Source organism: Pseudonaja textilis, chromosome 2 (genome assembly GCF_049901715.1).
Source record: "Pseudonaja textilis isolate UNSWEBS1 chromosome 2, rPseTex1.2, whole genome shotgun sequence".
NCBI classification, from domain to species: domain Eukaryota; kingdom Metazoa; phylum Chordata; class Lepidosauria; order Squamata; family Elapidae; genus Pseudonaja; species Pseudonaja textilis.
The window spans coordinates 62,900,289-62,920,813 of NC_141991.1; the positions used below are offsets into that span (position 1 = coordinate 62,900,289).

The following is a 20,525-nucleotide window of genomic DNA, read 5'->3' on the forward strand; positions in this document are numbered from 1 at the left end:
GAAGAATGCTGAATCCTTGCATTGTATCCTGTACAAAGACATAATAGTACATCAAGTTTCCCTTGTTGTGCAATATAATTACTTACATGTTCATTTGAGAAAACTGTAATTAGTATTTTACAAAGTTGCCCATGCCACCAGCCATATGATTGCAGCCTCTAGAAACAACAAACACCTCTACAGTCTTCAATTATATATATAAAAAAAACATTTTGGGAGTGTTGTGCAAAGACAGTACTTGCTATATATTTAGCCTGATCAGTGCTGCTATTCTGTTCTTGGCTGTCTCCTATACAGGGCAGGTAGAATCCGAGCTGCTTCACACCTACAGCAGAGTAGACTCACTTGATGTGCTGATCTTGTGTGTACGAGTAGCTGTGTTGATTGCTGTGACACTAACAGTGCCCATTGTTCTCTTTCCGGTGAGTTCTGCTGTCAGAAAACTGACAGAAGGAGACTAAATGTGATTTTGTGTTGTGTGTGTCTATGTGTTTTTTAAATTGGAATCTCGATCTAAAATCTAATTTCTATCTTGCATGACTTCTTGTAACTGAAATAGGAATAAAAATCAAGACAGCCTAGGCCAAGGCTGTCAAACTCATGGCCTGTGGGCCAGATGCGTCATGCGCTGGCCACACCCAAGTCTGAATTAGCAAAGGATGAAAAAGTCCCGGTGATGCCACCGTGATGCCGCGAGTTTGTCACCCCTGGTCTAGATTGTAAATCAATAAAGTCATTGTGGTTTACAGTGGTGCCTTGGTTAATTTTAATTGGTTCCAGGAGGAGCAATGAGTACCAAAAACAATGAGTACCAAACACATTTTTTCCTATAAGGAATAACGTAGTGAGTCACAAGGCAGCCAACACTGACAAGTTATAGCTTGTGCGTTGAGTACCAAACAAACAATAAGGACAAAGGACAAAATGTTCACATCAAAATGTGTTGAGTACCGAATTCAATGAGTTTCAAAGCCGTTGAGTACCAAGGTTCCCCTGTTGTTCAAAACTATAGCACCGCTGCAATAAATAGAAGCAGGGGAGAATAGTATACAAGATGTAAGCTCTAGTAGACGATAAAGGAGGAGTTATAGTCATAGCTGTCAGAGCCCACCAAATTAGAAATGGGAACTGAAGTAAAAAAAAGTAAGCCATTAGATCAGAAGTCTATTCAATTGGGCAAAAGGATAAATTCAAGTAGCTGTGATAAAGTGATACAGGAGTCAAGACAGACCTAAAATATGTGAAGTGAAGAACTCTGCCATGTTTCTAAAAAGTGAATCTGACTGCTTTGTCTTTCTTCAGGTACGCCGTGCAATCCAGCAGATGCTTTTTCCAGAGAAGGATTTCAGCTGGATTCGGCACATTATCATTGCTTTTCTGCTGCTGACATCTATTAATTTGCTTGTTATTTTTGCTCCCTCCATCTTGGGAATCTTTGGCTTAATTGGTAAGTATTGCATTCCAGGAATCTTTTTTTTTTAAAAAAAAACAGATACTTTTTATTAAGGATTTTAACAATGCTAAAAGATAATACAAACTAATATCAAAAAGAAAAAAGAAAAGAAATGCAAAAAGCAAAAGAAAGTGAGAAAGAGAGTGACAGGAAAAAAAGAAAAGGAAGGAAGGATATATATATATATATATATATAAGAAAGTTACTGTGTCAAACTATTACCATAACATGGATTCTTCATTTCTATTTTGAAAAATGTTTCTGAAAAGTATTTCTAATACACAAGGGAGAGTCAAAGTTCTTCCCTAAATAAACAAGCTCCTAATAATAGAAATTGCATTAGGACAATAATTATTCCATACTCCTTTGAGAACGTCCATGGGACTCCTCGAGTTGGTGCCTCACTGTTCTGTTTTTCCAGGATCAAGGACATCTTATTAAACCTCTTTGTTTGCCGTGTAATTCCAAAGGGCTCTTCTTTGTTGTCTTTGCTCCTAGCAGCTCATCAGTTGCTTTTTTTCCCTGTTGATTGTAAACTCAAACACTATCATAGAAGGGAAATCAGTAGTTGGTCTGGACTCTGCCAGAGATGAGGGGCAAGGCCAGAGGTCCCGTTGTCAGAGCTTGTCTTGTTTTCCCAGAATATATATTAGTGAACAAAAGTGAAGCCCAGAGTGTTTCATTTTCTGAAGATCCTAAACCTGTTCTCTCTTGGACTCTCCCAGGTGCCACCTCAGCTCCTTGCCTGATATTCATCTTTCCAGCAATATTCTACATCCGGATCATGCCCAAAGACAAGGAACCTATGAAATCCCTTCCCAAGATCCTGGTATGTAATCTCTAACAGTCCAACTTGGCTACTTCAGTTATTCATGAAGAGTCCCAAGGGATGGGTTACTGGATGAGAAAAAGGCTCTTCTGCTTTAGAGAATCTACTTGAGAGTGAAACTTAGACAGTATTTTGGGGGGCAGGGGGCAAGGAGAATATGCCCTGCATGTTATTTATGGAAGCTATGATAGTTTTTTGGATTTCAAACTGATGGCATGGTTTATAAATTATCATCATAAATATCAATGCCATCATCACTTGTGCCATATGGGGATGTGCAATATTTCTTTATTCAAAAATAACTATTAAGAAGAGAGCAGATCTGGAGCAGTACCACCATTTTCAAGAAAGGCATGAGTCTTTGCTTCCTCGCTGCAATGCTGCTGAGCCATAAAGGTTGCATGATTCATTTTTGGAGAGGTGGGGGAAGTAACTTATGTGAAGTATAGCAATATACAGCTGTAGGAGCATTCCCTGTTATGAATCAGTTGCCAACCCGATTTTGTTGCACAACAACTGGCACAAATTAAAGCCAGGTCTGGACTTTGGGTGTCCAGATTACTCTCCTTGCTCCAGTTGTTGGGAGAGGAAAGAGACCCGCATTCATACGCTTCTGCTTCCACCATTTGGGGGTTCCTTTCTGCGAGTGACACTCTCCTTCCCTCCTGTCTCTTCTCCCTGCAGGCATCCCTCTTTGCGTGCCTCGGGGTGCTCTTCATGATCATGAGCCTCAGCTTCATCATCATCGACTGGATGTCAGGTGGCCTAAAGAGTGGAGGCAGCCACTAGGCAACGTTTGGAGCCCCGTGATGCACAACGAAGCCTTGGGAGACTCAACTGGCTTGGATCCATTTCCTGCCCCTGCCCTGTGTTAGTACCGTATCATTCTTTAATCCCTGGCTACATTCTGAGCCACGGGTGCTATTCCTCACACTCACACAGCCAGAGGTGCTGCAGGCCGGACTAGACCAGAAGCCAATCTCTTACTTTCTCTCTGGGCATTTGATTTTCTCTCAAAGTCTGGGATCGGCTAGGCTAACAGAAGTCTAAATGAGCACATAAACTGGAAAAATAAGCCCACTTCAAGGGAAAGGGAGGGGAAGCTACTATGATACACAGTATATCTTCAGTTCTATATGTCCAGTCCAGCTGGCCCACATTGAGGGGACTCAAAAGTCAGCAGGACCAGAAGAAAATGGAGCAACTGTGCTAAATAACTTGGATGTAGGGCTCTCACTTGACACTCACTACTGAATGGTTGACTTGGGCCAAGCTTTATATTATATGAATATTACACTGAGGCTACAGAATGAAAAGCTAAGGCTTTTTAAAACTCAAAGGGGTTTAAGAAAGAAATAATATTATTTCCTTTTTTAAAAAAAATATTGGTCACAATCCCAGCTCTAACTACAGATCGTTAATTCTCCTCAAATGTCACTTGGTAGGCCTGACTTTTTTCTCTCCCTTACACTGGTTCAGTTTCCTTGTCTGCCCTTTACAATGAATTCCTTGCCGCTTTTTAGGTAGCTGCAGGTCTTAGAGTAGGAGACAGGTTAATGGGGGCATATTGGCAAACTACAGGCCTTTCGAACTACCAGTTGTGATGGGGTGAAGATTTGCACTGGTTTCCAAGGATCCATTTACATGTTCTGAATTATTCTGAGGTATTTGAAGCAGAGAAGAGATGATGGCACTGGAAATTGGTCAACGTAGCTCTCTCTTCTTATATGGAACTGAGCTTTAGTTTGGATTGGAGATGGTCCTATTGTTCATGTCTTCAAAGCCTACTTTCTGTCTGTTTGTTCCGCTGGGAAACAATAATCACAGTTTTAAGATTCTATGTTAATTGGACATGTTAAAAAAATTATTCATCACTTGATGCTACACAAATGAACCATGCTGGCTGGGGAATTCTGGGAGTTGCAATACTAAAACTTTTAGTTGACATCATACGTGGGAAGACTAGCTTTCAGGATTCATCCATGATTTAAAACATGAAATTATAAGGCCTTGAACAGAAAAGTATATGTCATCTGAATAATGGATGACATACGGCAAGCAGGATTTTATGAAGCTAAGATGACTTTAGAGTGTTCAAATTGTGGAAGACTTTAATGAAAAACATAGTAATCAAAACTGATATAACATTCCAAGACTGGAAAATTCCATTTTTCCTCCCTGTTATTAATACCTGTTTTACATTGTACTTAGAGCCTAGTCTTTGCAACAGGGAAACACAAATGCAATAGGTTCTTTCTGAGAAGATTTGAAGGAAGATCACGAGGCTAGTTGTAGTGCTGCATCGGTAACTTGTGAAAATATTTTGAAGCTTTAGGGGTACTCTGATGGTTCCCAGGTATAAACAGTCATCTCTAGTCTGAATGTATATTATGTTTAGTACTTAGCCCTAATATATAATCCTTATTATGCAACAAGAAGCGATAATGATTTTTGCAAAATTGTCCTACTCTTCTGTCATAATCCTGAAGAACATTTTTCATACCTTTCAACATTCATCAGACAAGAGTAGCTCCTCTGGTTTTATAGGAAGCAATGAACTACTCATTAACAATACTAAGCAAATGAAATGGAATACATTTCTTCCCTGTTGCCTTATAGATGGCACTTCAAGTCAAACTCTGGTCGAGATTTTAAAGATGCACTTTCTGCCCTGGATTATAAAAACATGCTTTTTTGTGTTGTACAAACCCAATTGCACCATGCAGAACATTTCAGAACTTAGTAAGTAGCAGCACTTTTCCTCCCAATATTGATCTGTATTGGATCAAGAAACTTAGCATTCCTGCATCGTATTTTCCAAAAGTATATGCTCTCCTGTAGTGTACAAATTCATGGAGAATTGTGCTTATACAGGTACCACAATGATGGAATAGGCATCTCGGAACAGGTGGCCTTAGCTTTCCATTCCATGTCGGATGTTTGGATATTCAGCTAAAGTTAACCAGATAGCTGTGTTTCTGGGAGTACAATCTCAGACTGAAATAAGGTGCCTGCAGGAATGCCTGAGATGGAAAACACTGGACCTCTTGTGTTAGAACACTTAGGCAGTGAAAGGACTGTAGCTTTCTTCTGCTATTAGCTATGCACAACAGCACTTCATGTAGGCCCTGTATGGGGTACAGTACCAAAATCCCTCACTTTCTATGCACATTCACTTTCTGCGCACTTTCAGCAATAATGTTTCTGGCATTCCTGGAGTAACTGGAGCAGAATTGCAGGGTGGGGGATAATTATAGTGTCACAGAACTATGTTGGAATGTAGCATTCACTCAGTTAATGTGACACATTGAAGTGGCTTGTCAATTCTAGTGTCACAGTATATAAAAGGCACTAGTTGAAGCTTTACTGCCCTCTGCCGTGGCTTGTGATTCTTGCAGCTTCCAATAATTTGCACCTTGAAAAGCTAGTAACTTTATTCTTTGAATTGTCTCAAAGACTGATTCATACACAAAAACCTTCCAAAATGGGACACATTGCAAACTGTTGCATCAGGAACAAGCTATTTTCACTCTGAAATCCTGGTCTAAGTCTAGCTGGAGGACATGGACAACAGTTCTTCCCTGCTCCTGCTCTCGCGTTAGCAAATTCCCAAAATCCAGTTATTCTTTAGTGACATTTGAATAGTGGAGTATTTATTTCCACACTGAAGTTGGTGCAGCAAGACCTGCGCTAAACACTAAACCTCTTCTGCATTATTTCTATGTAACAACAATAACAAAAAAAAAAGTTGGTGAATCACATCTGTGATCCTAAACAAATATATTTCCTTCAAATAGCTGAAATTTATTTCTAAGTGACTCTCTTAAGAAGGTGGTCTGAAGAGAAGAACAAAAACTAACCCCCATATTCATCCAGACTGTATGTGGAGTTGAAGTCATTTAGCTTAATCTCAGTCATATTTTACTTTTATCATCTTCAACTTTCTTCCCCACCTTACAAAAATCATTTTTTTAAAAAAAAGCCTCATTCATTTATATATTGTATCCTCTGAATTTTATGGTTGGATTGTTGTTTAAACTAATTTTTTAGTCAATCAATAATTATTTCTAGGGATTAATAACTGTAATGCACATAATAAGAAACATGTATTTTTGTATTGGGGTGGTGGCTGGTCAATTTGCTTTTTATAAATAATGTATATAAGAGTAGATCTTTTTTAATGTATTTGTTGTTGCGCTCACTAACTCTGTATAGTGTACATATATTATGTCCTCATTAAAGAGGGTTTGGATCCCAGAAGTCTTGTCTGAGCTACAGAGAAAGCTTACTACCAAGTGTGAAACTCAGGGTAGTAGAGCCTGTTTCTAAAACTTGATGTCCAGTTGCAAGAGCCGTGATGAGAAAAGACTACATCTGCAGTTACAAACATTTGGCTTAAGTTGTTTTATATGATCTGCTTATTAAGCCCAAACATGATGGAAGTCAGCTTGAATCTTCTGGCTGGTTTCTGATATTGATGGAGAATAACAGAAGAGCCACAATTTGACTGCATTGTCTTATGTAACTGCTGTCCCACAGAAGTATCGTGTGATGGATGCTTCTCAAACCAGAAGAGGGGCTAGAATGGGGGAACATGAGATAGTGACACAGTGTAAATCCACCTTAATTATGCTAGCTGTAAATTGAACCGAGGAATTGTTTTAGTGGGCTTTCAAGATTAATGTCAAGCCCTGCAAATAGGCAAACTCTGAAAACAACAGCTTGGGTTTCCAGAAAAAAAAAAACCTTTATCGTTAGTAGGATAAAGTAAAGAATCTTGAAATCTGAAAATTGCAAGGAAAGAGCAAAAGAAATGTTGCAGCCTAATGGCTTAATTTCCAAGAGACCATTCTTGTGACATGCTAGGTACTAGAAAGGTTACTACCTAGTTACTTATTAGTCTCTGTTGCCAGTTGACCATTTGTTTAACCTCTTCAGGTCATTCTCAATATTAGGCAACATAACTTTGTCTTTTATGTATTTTAATATTTATTTATTTTCTTTAACTTAGTCTGGAGCTAGAGATAAGGTTCCAATGTTTGTTTGCAACCAGACAAAGATTGGTTGTTTGGGAAGTCTGCGCTGACTGAGGGCCAAAAGACCCACTGTTATCAGCAAAGTGACTGGGTAGAAATGGGAGAGAAAAAAATAAAATAAAGGGGTGCATTGACTGATGCAAGCAATCATGAGGAATCTCAAGGGCTCTTTCTCCTTTTCATTTCCAAACCCACAGAGGTTTTGGAAGGGTAGGTAGCCTATATCTGCCCTTCTAATGTGCAAACAGTAAGCAAGTTGTGTTACCTAGCTCAGTGTAGGTTAAACATCAGTATCTCAGTCTCTGTGTGCATTGCACAATATGCTTAAGCAGATAAATTAAAGGTTTAAAGGCATAGCGTAGCTTGGTTAGCATTAACCTTGGGCTTTTGGTCTTTGTGACTTGAATGTTATGCAAACCCAGTCAACTGGTTCAGTTACGATGCGATGTAGTGTGCAAAACCCTGAAAACTAGTTAATTTAATAACCAGGTTCACCATGTTGTATGAACATGACTTATGCGTCATAAGATATACAACACAGAAATGTACTTCTGAAGAAAAAGGACAATTTGGTCCTACCTTTACCCAAAGAACACAGGATGTGTCTGCTTTCCCCCAGAGATGATGTAGACATTACATTGGTCCTACCTTCGCTCTGTATCCCTGTTCCTTTTGTCTCTCTGTTCCAAGTTACAAAGCAATGGGAGAACTTGTCTGAAAGAACCTATTTCTAGAACAGTTTTAAATTATATGTAGATCTATATTTGGAAATGAAACAAATATTTTGAAAAAATGATAAAGAAAACATGAAACTTTTTCCTGTATATGGATCTTTGTGTCTGTGATTGAAAATCCAAGATTTGAGAACCAGATTAGGGGTCTCCACCTAGAAAAAGAATGTAGGCCAAGTTAAAACCAAAGTATACATATAACAAAAGACACATGTCTCTGAAGTAACTTAGTTCAGTAGCACTTTCATTTTTGGAAGCAAGTGCTGAAGATTGAAGCCAAAATGTCATTTTTGGATCCTCTTTGTGTTCCAATTAATTTGTACCTTCATGAAATTGCATCAGAATATACAGTCTACCTTGTCTAGAATTCTATCCTAAAGATTCAAAATTGCTAAACATCAGTCCAAAAGCACTTTTATTTCTATTTTACTGATCTTGAGTGCCTTGATGATGTATACAAGCAGTGTGGGGGTCAATAATTATTTAAATATTATTTAGCAGCAATCATTAAATGAAGAGGATTTCTCACAAGTTTTTACGTTTTTTTCCTCTCTCTGCCATGGAAAGTCTATTTCAGGGAATGACATTCAGTGTGAACAAATTTATAACTTAGGTTAAATCCCCAAAGTTGAAGTATTAGCAAAAGCCAGTAAGCTTTCCTTGATGCTTAAGAACTAGGATCCACATGAGATGAGTGACTGTTAGTGTGCAATTTGGAAAAATGTATACCACCACTGGCTACTATATGATCATAATGCTGCATCTGAAATGTTGTCCTCACATATTGGGTAAAGACCAGAGATATTAATTTTAAAAACAAACCATGAGATGACTGCCAAAACCAGTGCAAACAAAACAAAACAAAACCTAGCATTTCTGAAGCATCTCTACCTATAATATTTTTGTGTCAAGGGTGTTTGGGTCCATAAAAGCACTTTGCACTTTGATAGCACTTTATTCTCTTGAAGTGTCTGGCACAACTTTGAAACACAATGCAAATGGTTTTGTTTGAGGCTGTATGTGTGTGTGAGAGAGTGGGGTGTTTTGTTTTGCTCAGAATCTCTCACAATGAGGATGATCTAGCAAAATGAGGAAAAATAATGATAGGGGAAGATATGATTTAGCAGAGACTGAAAGATGGCCGGGCAAATGTAGCAGTAGTATTTCAATTAAGACTGTTAAAGCTAGTCTCATCTTTCTCTCCAATAAACAAAAATCAATAGGTGGAGATCGCTTAAAATTAGGAGATACCACCAAATGGTGAGAGTGACTTAGCAAGTGAACCCTCTATGCCAGGAGTGTCAAACTCACATCGTCATGGCGATGTCATGTGACATACTGCAACTTTTCCCCCTTCACTAAACCAGGTGTGGGAGTGGCCAGCATGTAACGCATCTGGCCTACAGGCCGCGAGTTTGGTAGCCCTGCTCTATGTCAAGAGGTGGTTGATGCTTTCACCTGAACGTTATTATGGGAGGGTGTAACAATAAACCCTGCTTTGCAGAACCAAACCTTGATCTCTGTGAGGGCTGCATTAAAAAAAAAAACTTTAAAAATGCTTTATCCTTCAGTTACCATGAGCTGCCTGGAAATATGCAAAAAACAAAATCAAAGGGAACATTTCATCCTAGACTTTTTACAAGACACAATGAAACTCTGTGGTTCATAACCAGTTAACCTGTTTAACTAGTCTAGCATGGAAATCTCATATAACTCCTAACTTAACAAGAATTAGATAAATGCCAGTCTTGCATTGTACTGTAGTATTCTTAGGAATAAAATTATACTTCATGTCCATAAAGTAACTAGGTTCTACAACCAGGTGTTATGGTGCTGATTAATGATACAGATACAACATATACCCACATTGAAATAACTACGTATGCTTTCTGATGCAAATGAAAATGGGTACTCCCAGCCAAGGCCACTTTTATAAAAAAAAAATGGTGTGTTTTGAAGTCAGAAATGTAGGAAGCTGCCTTCATATCAGAGAATTTATTTCTTGGTCAAAACTGACTGGCAGAAGCTCCCCCCAAAAAGAAATCAGGAATTTCTCCAGTCCCATTTTTCAACCTGTTCTTGGATTCTGAGGCTGAGCTATGGCATTCAGATGAGAGAATATAATTTCTTCTTCATCACAGCATTTCCCCCCCTGCGTGTATGTCCTCATCTCCCATCCTTAGCTTGCAATTATGATGAACACACTTCCATGTATCAAGTTTCAACCAGTTTTTCATGACTTGGCTCATGCAAAAGGTTACAGATGGAAACAACAGCTATACATGACCTAAGCAACACACCTCTGATTTATAAAATGGTATTTCAGTGATTAAAGGAGAACACATAAAACATCAAATAATTCAAAAACAAGCAAGGAGAAATGGAGGAGGAGGAGAAGGAGGAGGAGGAGGAGGAGGAAGAAATAGCTACAGTCACAAGGATCTTTCTGTCATTCTTAAGCACATTTTCTTAAAATGAAATGAAGGGTCCAAATTTTCTATAACAATAATCTGAGCTCATGCACTAAGTATGCACCAAGAACTTTCTTCCATTTGGCTTTAATTTTATTTAGAGTAACTGAATAACATTAAAATGACATATAGCAAAGTAGTGTAAAGAAGTCATCATCTGAGCATCTTTCTTCTCTAAAATTACCTGTAAGAAGCTATGTAGGACCCCCCTAAACTTCATTTTTTTTTAAAAAAGTGTCTGTACCCCAATATTTTGTAGAAAGTGGCTCAATTTCCTAAGGGGAAAAAAAAAAAGACAAAGATGCATTGCATGAGAAGGAACGTTTGCTCAAGCTTAGAAGACAATGGGGAGTAAATGGTAAATGAGTATTTTCTGACTGGTTTTGCCCTCCATAGCAACACTTTTGTAAATTAGCCCTTCTATTGCGGTTACTTTGTGGGAAAATACCCACAACCACTTCTCAAAATTACAGATATATATGCGCCTCTTTAAAAGTATCCTTGAAACCTGCCTAAAGTAGCTCAGTTCCTGTTGTAAGCATAAAAAATAATAATAAAGTTTTTCAAAAGAGCTGACAATCGGCAACTTATTTGCTAACTCTATCTTTGCAGGAACAAGATGCTCAGTAAACTTGGCATCTTCTTCTCTTTGGAAATCTGGCCCTAAAAATAGATTGATGAAATATTCATTTATCTGCCATGTAGGTGGCACCAATACTCCATTTCAGTTCCAGCAGAAATGCTTTGTTGTCATCGTTTCTTTCATTAATCACTTCACACACACTGTTACAAGAAGTCTCTTCTAAGAAATTATTGCATAAATAGATTGTTATAGGAAAGTATGCTTCATCAGGCATTTTGAAGGCTTTGATTATTTTTATTTTATTTTATTTTGCGGTTGGGAGCATCCTTAAATACCATGTTTGATGGTTCAAGAACGTAAGAAAGCAAGGCATAATAACACCTTGCAAAATGCAAATGGACAATTTTGTAAAGCTCCACAATTTTCTGAGGGAGGTTGGCTTTGGATGATGATGATGATGATGATGATCTGTTTTAGGTATGTTTTGACCTATTCCAAAGCTCAATGCACCCTCCCCCTTATTTTGTTTCTCACTAAATTTCCAGTAGAAAATTGTGTCACCACCGGTTTTCTATGACTTGTTGCCAAATTTCATTGATGAAAATGGGGAAGATGGTACAATGTTGAACCAGTTTTCTACCTTTGCTTTTAAGGTAAACGCCAACACTTCGAATGGGACACAATTGCAAATAATAGCCAAATTACTTTGATTAGAACAGGGGTGTCAAACTGGTGGCCCATGGGCCAGATGCATCACGCACAGGCTTCGCCCACCCCTGCTTCACAAAGGCAAAAAAAGTCATGATATGTGATATGACGTCATGCAATGCGATCGAGTTTGACACCTGTGGCTTAGAAGAAAGTGAACGTATCATGCAGCGTTGGACTGGAAGGACCAGGCTGAAGTCACCACTGAGCCACAGATTTCATTGAACAGCAGGCCATAAACACTTTCTCAACCTAACAATTTTTTTCCTTCCCCACAAGCGTAGGGTCTACTTTTTTGAGGAGATCAACTGAGTATTAATCCACTAGTTGTGACAAGAATTGACTGACTAGTTTGTCACCTGAGTGACAAACCCGACATCATGGGCTGAGAGGGGGACTGGTCTAAAGTCATCCAGCCTGTTTTCATGCCTAAGGCAGGACTAGAACTCACAGTCTCCTGGTTTCTAACCTATTGTTTTCACCACTTGACCAAATTGGCTCTCATAAGCTAATCTACTTTCTCATTACTGGGGGGAATGAAGGGAAACCCTTCTCATATACCACTCTGACTGCAAAGGAAAAAGACAGAATATAATTTACCTCTTCCACATGAATAACAATAAAAAGGAGTTTTGTTTCTATTTCATGCTTGTGAGTATTTGGCCATTATGAAGAACAAAAAGCTGGACAAAGATGGGCCTTGACTGGATATAGTAGGGCTGGTCCTATGTTTATAAATGTAATAATAATAATAATAATAATAATAATAATAATAATAATAATAATAATAATAATAATGTTATTATAACAATAAGAACAACTGGAGCCCCATTTGAACACCATAGGCATTGACAAATTTGCCATCAGTCAATTGCACAAGACTGCTTTACTTGGAACAGCTTCCATCTTGTAACACCATCAAACATCCAGATTTGCCTATCCCGGGTCCTTGGTAAGGACTCAGTAGGTAGACAAAAATGCCAAACCCAGTCTGAACACCTGGCTGACTGTGTGATTTGCATGTCAATTTCATATATAACAAAACAGGGCAATGCATCCAATGGTGTAGAGTGTTTACCAGACCATGTATATCATAAACAGGCTTCCTTCTCAGGAAAACCATAAGTGAAAAACCAGTCAACACTTATAAAAGATGCTCTAAGAAGATCTAAAGGATGATCTAAGATGATCCACAATGCCTTTGTACTTCACGATTCAATTTCACAGTACGGATTGTCATCCAGCTTATTTCAAAGTTTAGTCAGTGCCAAAAAATAAAAAATAAAATAGAACTATGTGTCATTCTGATACCGAGGACATCTTTTTCAAGGCGCTTAGCTAATTTATCTCAGTAGATTTTAAAAAGGAGAAAGGTGAAAGCTTGCAGAGCTCACATGCCACCAGGCTGAGCAGAAATAACCTGCAATACAAGTAGAACTGCTACATCACCGAATCTTCAGCTTCATCTCATAAAGAAGGTCCAGCAAGATTGACAGTATCAAAAGTTGTGAATGGTGAAATCAAACATACTACCGCCTTATTTCATCTAACAAAAATCAAGAGAGTTAGCCCAGCTTGTTACTATGTCAGACTTTAGGCTAAAACCACAATGAATGGATCTAGATCAGGGGTGTCAAACTGGTGGCCTGTGGGCCAGATGCATCATGTGCTGGCCCCGCTCCCACCCAATTTAGCGAAGGGGGAAAAGTCCTGATACATCATGTGATGCTGTTGTGACGCCATGAGTTTGACAACCCTGATCTAGATAATCTATTTCTTCTAATGAAGCTTGGAGCTGACTCATTATCCTCTACGTATAAACTGGTCTTAAGCATGGTCATAATCCTTCCTTCCTTCTTCCTCTCCCCACTTTTAATATAAGAAGCTGAAGAAGCTGAAGACTGCATACATAGAATTTCCTCTTCCGATGTTCCCTCACAATAACAATCCTATAGATTGGGTTGAGAATAGTGCTTGGCCAAAAGCACTTAGTGAACATTGGCTGAAAGTATGCTTAGACCTGGGTCTTTCTGGTTCTCGTCCTGCACACCTTTATTATTACAATGGCTTGGCTAGTGCTAATAGTTCCTCAGACAATATGTAACCCAACGAGGCCAAGTTTTCCATGCAAACGAGTCATGTCCAATTGGTTTAGGGCAATTGCCTCGCTCCTCTTCCAGGAGAGAGAAAGCCAAACGTTTTATCACTGAGTGGAGGAAAGAACAAGACATTGCTAATTAACACCAGATTCAAAGCCAGTATGATTCTTCATAATTGCTTGATTCAATGTACCAATTAATCATTCGGAGTCATTACTTAAAACTCTTTTTAAAGGAAGGCAACATTATTTCCAGAACAAAAATAAGAGAAAGAGAGAGGGAGGCAGGAGGCGGCGGCGGTGGTGAGATGGGGGCGGAGGCAGCTTTTGCAATCACACAGAGAGACCCTTGTGTCTTCCTGAGGAACAGAGCATCCTTCTACAGATGGCCTGGGCTGACCCTGGTCGTGAGCGGAAGAAGAGGCATCAAACTGCAGAAAGAAGGAGCAGCAGCTGGTCTGAAAAACACAGAGCGGGCCAGAGAAAGCGAACCTGGGGGGATTTCAAGCAGGGCAAAGACAAACTCTTTCTGCTACTTTGTTCTTTCTTCTCTAACCTGCCCAACCTAGCTTGCTTTTCTGCTCCTCTGTGACTTTGCCTCTCCTTTTCTGCGCTTCCCCAGCTGCTCTAGTGTTCTTTGCTTCTTTTCTGCCAACAAATCCCTGCTTTATTTCTCATTATGTACAAACAGCACAATCGGTCAATCGGTGTATTGGACCATGGAATGATTACAAGCAATTCTGCATCTTTGATTAACTCTGCAACTGCCTCAACATCTTCTCAGCAGGATTCCTCTGTTAGCCAAAGCGATCAATAGATCTACAGAACAGGTGTGACCAGTGGTGGTATGCTACCAGTTCGGACCGGTTCAGCAGAACAGGCAGTTTTAAAAAAAAGCCTCCGACGATCAGCTGAGAGGAAGAAAAAAAGCCTCCATCAGCTGAGGGGAGAAAGAAGAGAAAAGCGCAGGATTGGCCCTCCCACCGGCCCTTGCGCTTTCCTCTTCTTTATCCTCTCAGCTGATTGGCGCTGCAGGCCTTAGCTGGTATGGGGAAAGCTGTGTGTGAGCGTTAGAGACGCACACACCAGAGGTGGGTATTCAGCAGGTTCTGAACCAGTTCTGGAGAACTGGTAGCGGAAATTTTGAGTAGTCCAGAGAACGGGCAAATACCACCTCTGACTGGAGATTTTACAGTATCCTTCCCACCACTGGCACATATGCAAGCACGATAATCAAACTGGTAGTGGAACAGGTAGGATCCCACTTCTGGGTGGGGCCATATTTGGATCCAACCCATTGCCAACTATATGGTGCTTTATCATTGCACACTCAAATGCTTTACCCAGGGGTGGGATTCAAATTTTTTAAAACTGGTTCTGTGGGTGTGACTTAGTTGGTGGGCATGGCTTTTTGGTCATGTTATTGGCTGGGTGTGGCCAACTCAATATCATTCACATCAAGGCACGCATTTCCTCGTCTGGCCTCTCATGACTGTGGGGATGCTGCAACTGTTGTAAGTGTGAAAAAGGGTCATAAGTCACTTTTTTCAGTGCCATTGTAACTTTAAATGATCACTCCACACAAGCAAAGTACCAGCAAAGGAGGTGGGAAATACTCCAGAGAAGTTCCTGAGACAGGAAGTCTAGTCCTGCCAAGAATGTAATAAGGGTTAACGGAGAGGCAGTTTCTGTAAGCAACACCAGAATGTTTCCTTCCTGCCTTCCTTACAGGATTAGGCCAGTAATTTCCTCTAACAACTGGTTCTCCAAACTGCTTAGAATGTTAACAACTGGTTCTAGTGAATAGGTGCGAACTGGTAGAATCCCACCCCTGGCTTTATCCACCTAGAACATCAAACCAAGTTGCTAGTTAAAGCTCAGTCAAAGAACAACCTGGATTCTTCTTCTGGAAGTCAGCAAAGAATGTCTTTTCTTTCCCTGGATGTGTGAATGCTTGTTATTTTATCTGCAATCTGATGTTTTAGAGGAAAGATTTGCAAAGAGGACTTACCAGTGGGTGGGGAAAAATTGGGCAGGCATCAGGGCCCTGTGCAGAAATGGTCTGACTCTGCCTTTGCTCTTTCCTTCACCTGGAATGAATCTAACTTTCTCCCCCTCCAAGCTGGCTTTTCTGCCCCTCTGCTCTGTTAATCACAAAAGATCACAGCTTTAATCCTGAATGCTTTCAGCTCTCATTTTCATCGCTTGCAACCGTGGGACTCTTTTTCAACCCTTAATGAGCTCTTGTGGATGATGGACACAAATTATTAGCATTGTGAGGTTTAGGGATAGCCTGATTAAGATGCAGATCTAATCTTTGGATTCTGCACCAGGCAAGATTTCCATCAAAGAATGAGGCCTAGTTTCATCTCTGGTCAGATGGCTCTGGTCAGAAAATTCAGCAGGAGAAGCATTTCCTGGCAGCAGTGGGAAGCATCACCATTTGAATTTCCCAACAGTCACCATTTTTTCCTGGTTTGTTTGTTTTTTAATCAGGATCAATGCTAAAAAGAAAAAAAGTGAAACGCTGCAGGAGGTAAAAGGCTCTTGTTCTGGTGCATGGAAAGAAAAAAGCTAAGACATGAATTTATCTCTAGAGCCTATCTGGGCCTGAGAAAGCAGAAGTGGTGTTTCATTATGCGTCTGTTCTGGAAAAGTCAATACTGCTTTTGAAAGAATTTAGGTCACTTGCTGTTCAGTGACAAAAGCTAACTGGTTGCATACATCTCCCCATCGTCCAGCCTTGAGCAATGGAAAGCAGCTTGTAAAAGGGCTGAGATCAATAATTTGGGGTCAACCAGCAATTACATCTCTATGGGAGTTTTAAGTTCTGGGCCAGCTGATGGAGAATTATTCATTAGCAGAATTAACCAGTAGGTTTTCAGAAAACCACTGGCTACAAAATGGCCTTAAGTGGCTCTTCTGTGATAGCTGCCTACATGTATTACCATCCAATTCTATATAGCAGTTCAACACTTGACAGTTGGAAAAAGTGAGAGTTTCTATCACAGCGTCTACTTCACTTGTTCTGGCAAGAGATCTTATTAACATTCACTGAGTAATCCTCAGTATAGCAGAGTTGGCTTTGATGTTGTTGATGCCACCAATGGAGCCCTTATATGTTTTGCTGCAGATTCAGTTCCAAAAAAGTTCTTTGGAATTTGCAAAGGCAAAAAAGTGCTTTGGAATTTGCAAATTCAAAGATATATTCCCAGGAAAAGATATGGTTCCTTTAAAGAACTCCAGCAATGGGCCATCTTCATAGTTCTACATGAACTGCAGTCCTTTTTAAAAAAATAACTCCTGAAGTTCTGTATATCTTCATGTATACAGATTGTGCTTCTTCAAGGATAATTTACATATATATATATATATATATATATACACACATACACATACACACACACACACACACACCTATGGACCTAGATTACACCATACTCCTAAATTTATACAGGAGGCTAGATTATCAATAATGGTATTCTAGAAATATATGTATATATTTATGCATGTATAAGGACAGGCAAAACTATACAAACACATAGGATTTTCCATCAACTGCTAATACTAAGGATGGTAATAATTCTCAGTTTGGTTCCAGATACTAAAATATATAAACTTTCTTAAACATTAGTCCTTTTCCAATTCATCTGAAAAGTATAATCTGTTGAGGTCATACCAGAAGAATTTTGCTAGATGAGACCAAGTACCTAATTAGCTCAGTCTTCTTTTCACAAAGTGAGTAGTCAGTAAGACATGAGGCCAACAACATGGTCCCACCCCTAAATCAATATTGAGAAGTTTTCAGCTCCATAAAAAGTAGTCCTTGACTTACAATGGGCCATTTAGCGACCATTCAATGTTCCAACCAACCCGAAAAGGAGATTTATGAGCTGGGATTTAAAATTCTGATGATTGGGCTGTTTCCTTTGTTACATAACCAAACTTTGAGTGCTCAGCAAAGAAGGCCACATTGGCAGCCGTTTGCAACAGCCCATAGTCATGTGGTTGCTTTTTACAATGCTTTTGTAGAAAACCAACACTTCTAGCTTTTGGCAAAACATCACCCATAGCAAAACTTGAGTTCACTTAATGACTTCAGCTGCTGCTTTCTGACCACCATATTCACTTAATGATTCTGGCCCAAAAAAGAGTTATAAAATCAGTTTGGTCATGTGCCTGACTCATTTTGTGACATACAAGTGTAATGTGCAGGCTTCACATATGGTTGTATGATGATGACTGCCTCTATTGGATATACACTCATCACAACTAAGCTATGTAAGTTTAGGAAAACATGCCTAATAATGTAATTTATGAAAGACATGCTCAGATTGTTTTCAAAACCTGATTTTTCAGATAAAGCAGCAGTTACTGCATGTGGCTCCTGAAGACCAACTCAAGGCTTTGAATTTTTTTTTTTAATATTGAAAAAAACAGAACAAATACTTCAAAAGCTCATTAGTTCTAAAACAAATGACTTTAAAAATAATTCTCAACATAGGTATTATGAGCAAAGATTTCTTGGTTAATAGTTTTCAGAGAATAGCTATAATGTAAGAATAATAGAAGCAATTATACATGGCATTCTACATGAACTTGTTTCTTATATTCAGAGAAGCACTTTATTTTACAGCAAGAAAATCTGAAAATAGAAGCATATTCCTTGCTTGTTATTCATTGATGCCAATGCCTCAAATATGCAGGATTAATAGGAAAAGTTTCTATAGTATGACAAGCTATTAAAGCTTCTTAAATTGATAATATTAATTTGGATTAGGCTCTCTGTCTTATAAAATATTTTATGCACTCAAGAAGCTCTTTGGTTTTCTTAATATGTTTCAAGAACCAATGTTGACTGTGCTCAGACAGCAGACTTAAACCCATTTACTGAATTTATCTTTTTTGACTTCACAGTGCATTGACCTATAAACTTAATTACATTAGTTGGAATCACACAATGTGAAGCTAGTAAAAATAAGCTGATCACAATTAACATTTACAAAGTTGGTCTTGGTATTGTATGGTTATAGCCGTTGTTGACATTCACAATCTTTATGACTATCAATTGCAATATACAGAAAGTATAAAATATGTAAAAAGCAACCTATTAAATAATGCCTGACAAGGGATCAAACCAAAAAAATATTTATTTAAACTATTTATACAGCTGCCCATCCTATAACAAGAAAATTGTACTACAGTATAATGATGATTGTTTGTTCTGTTCAATCATGACAAATGCAGTTTTCTTGATAAGATTTTCAGAAGTAGTTGGCTATTTACCTTCTTCCTAGGGCTGAGTGAAGGTGATGGCCTTCAGTAATCTTGGGCCATCACTTTCTCTCGGCCCTAGGAAGAAGGTAAATTTATGCCTAAGACAGGACTAGAACCCATGGTCTTCTGATTTCTAGCCTGATGCCTTAACCACCACACCAAACTGGATCTCAATGATGAAACATCTTGCCCTGCATCTAACCAGATATCATAATCATTCTAGCTATTGTGTGTCCATTGCAGGATGAGGGCCTCTTCTGCATGCTTCAAACCAATACAGTCTTGAACTTTTGTTGGCCATTTGGGCCTGCAATACTTGCTGATGTTGTCAATCCATCTTTTTTTAGGTCTCTTTCGTGGATGCTTTTTATCAAGTGGGATCCATTCTATGATTGTCTTGGTCCACCTGCCATCAATTCTTCTTGCTATGTGACCAGACCATTTCTATTTCCATTCTTTTACTCTCTTGATGGCATCGTATATTTTTATTTGTTCTCTAATCCATGTGCAGGTCTTTCTATCTTATCTTGTGATGCTGAGCATGTATCTTTTCCATGGATATTTGTGCCACTTGTAGCTTTTGTATTGATTATGAGGTTAGTGCCCATGTTTCAAGGGTGTATCTAAACAGATCTAGTTAGATTCAAATTGTATCTTTTGTTGCAGAATAACATACGCATGTTTAGATTACAATTAGCCAGATATACCATCCAGAGTATTCTTCTTACCATGCCACTAGTGAACAGGATCTTGCAGGGATAATAAGGGGGAAAGGTTTGCTTTTTTTCAACCTAGCTCAAATACATAAGCTACTGTCACTGGCAGCAGCTGTGCAGCCTCAAATGGGAATCTTTCCTAATTCTACCTCACGATGCTGAAGATTAAAATTGGAAGCATTTACACCAGCAAGTGATTTGCCATTGAGGCTTTCTGTTGCCGGCTTCAACTGGATGGTCAAGCTGCTACTTTTATCAACCACTCAGCCTTTCAAAAAAATAAAAATAAAAAATAAAAACCAGTTTTAAGGCAACCTCACTTTTGTGTCAATTTGGCCAACTAGAAAGCCAAGACGAGATAGAGAAAACTAGGAGCCAATCAATCCTCCCATTAGATGCTGGATAAAAGAGTTCATACAATGACATTCAATCAAGCATTTTGCCTTAAGATGCTCTCCATCTGGACTCACAAAAATCTTTCCTTTCTATTCCATTCTAAAGCTGAAAGAAGAAAAAAAACATGCTATGTATGTTTGCCTGATGGTTTGCAAGAAAATTGGAGCCATTACTGAGGGAAAGCTTTCTTCATATAAAACTAGCTTTATGGGCCTGCCTGCCTATTG

The 20,525-nt window shown here is 39.0% G+C and overlaps 1 protein-coding gene and 1 long non-coding RNA gene across 5 annotated transcripts in view; one reads left to right on the forward strand and one right to left on the reverse strand.

The window, feature by feature from the left end:
* Positions 1-8,134, forward strand: part of SLC38A3 (solute carrier family 38 member 3) — a 61,929-nt gene extending 53,795 nt beyond the window's left edge. For all 4 annotated transcript variants that reach the window (XM_026725622.2, XM_087924089.1, XM_087924091.1 and 1 more), the window contains 4 exons: positions 298-422; positions 1,303-1,447; positions 2,179-2,282; positions 2,967-8,134. In XM_026725622.2, coding sequence (XP_026581407.1) covers positions 298-422; positions 1,303-1,447; positions 2,179-2,282; positions 2,967-3,071 — 479 coding nt within the window. In that variant the 3' untranslated portion in view covers positions 3,072-8,134. The remainder of the gene's footprint in view (positions 1-297; positions 423-1,302; positions 1,448-2,178; positions 2,283-2,966) is intronic.
* LOC148126881 (uncharacterized) overlaps positions 1-20,525 on the reverse strand; it is a 45,329-nt gene that overhangs the window by 1,225 nt on the left and 23,579 nt on the right. The gene's annotated exons all lie outside the window — the stretch shown is intronic.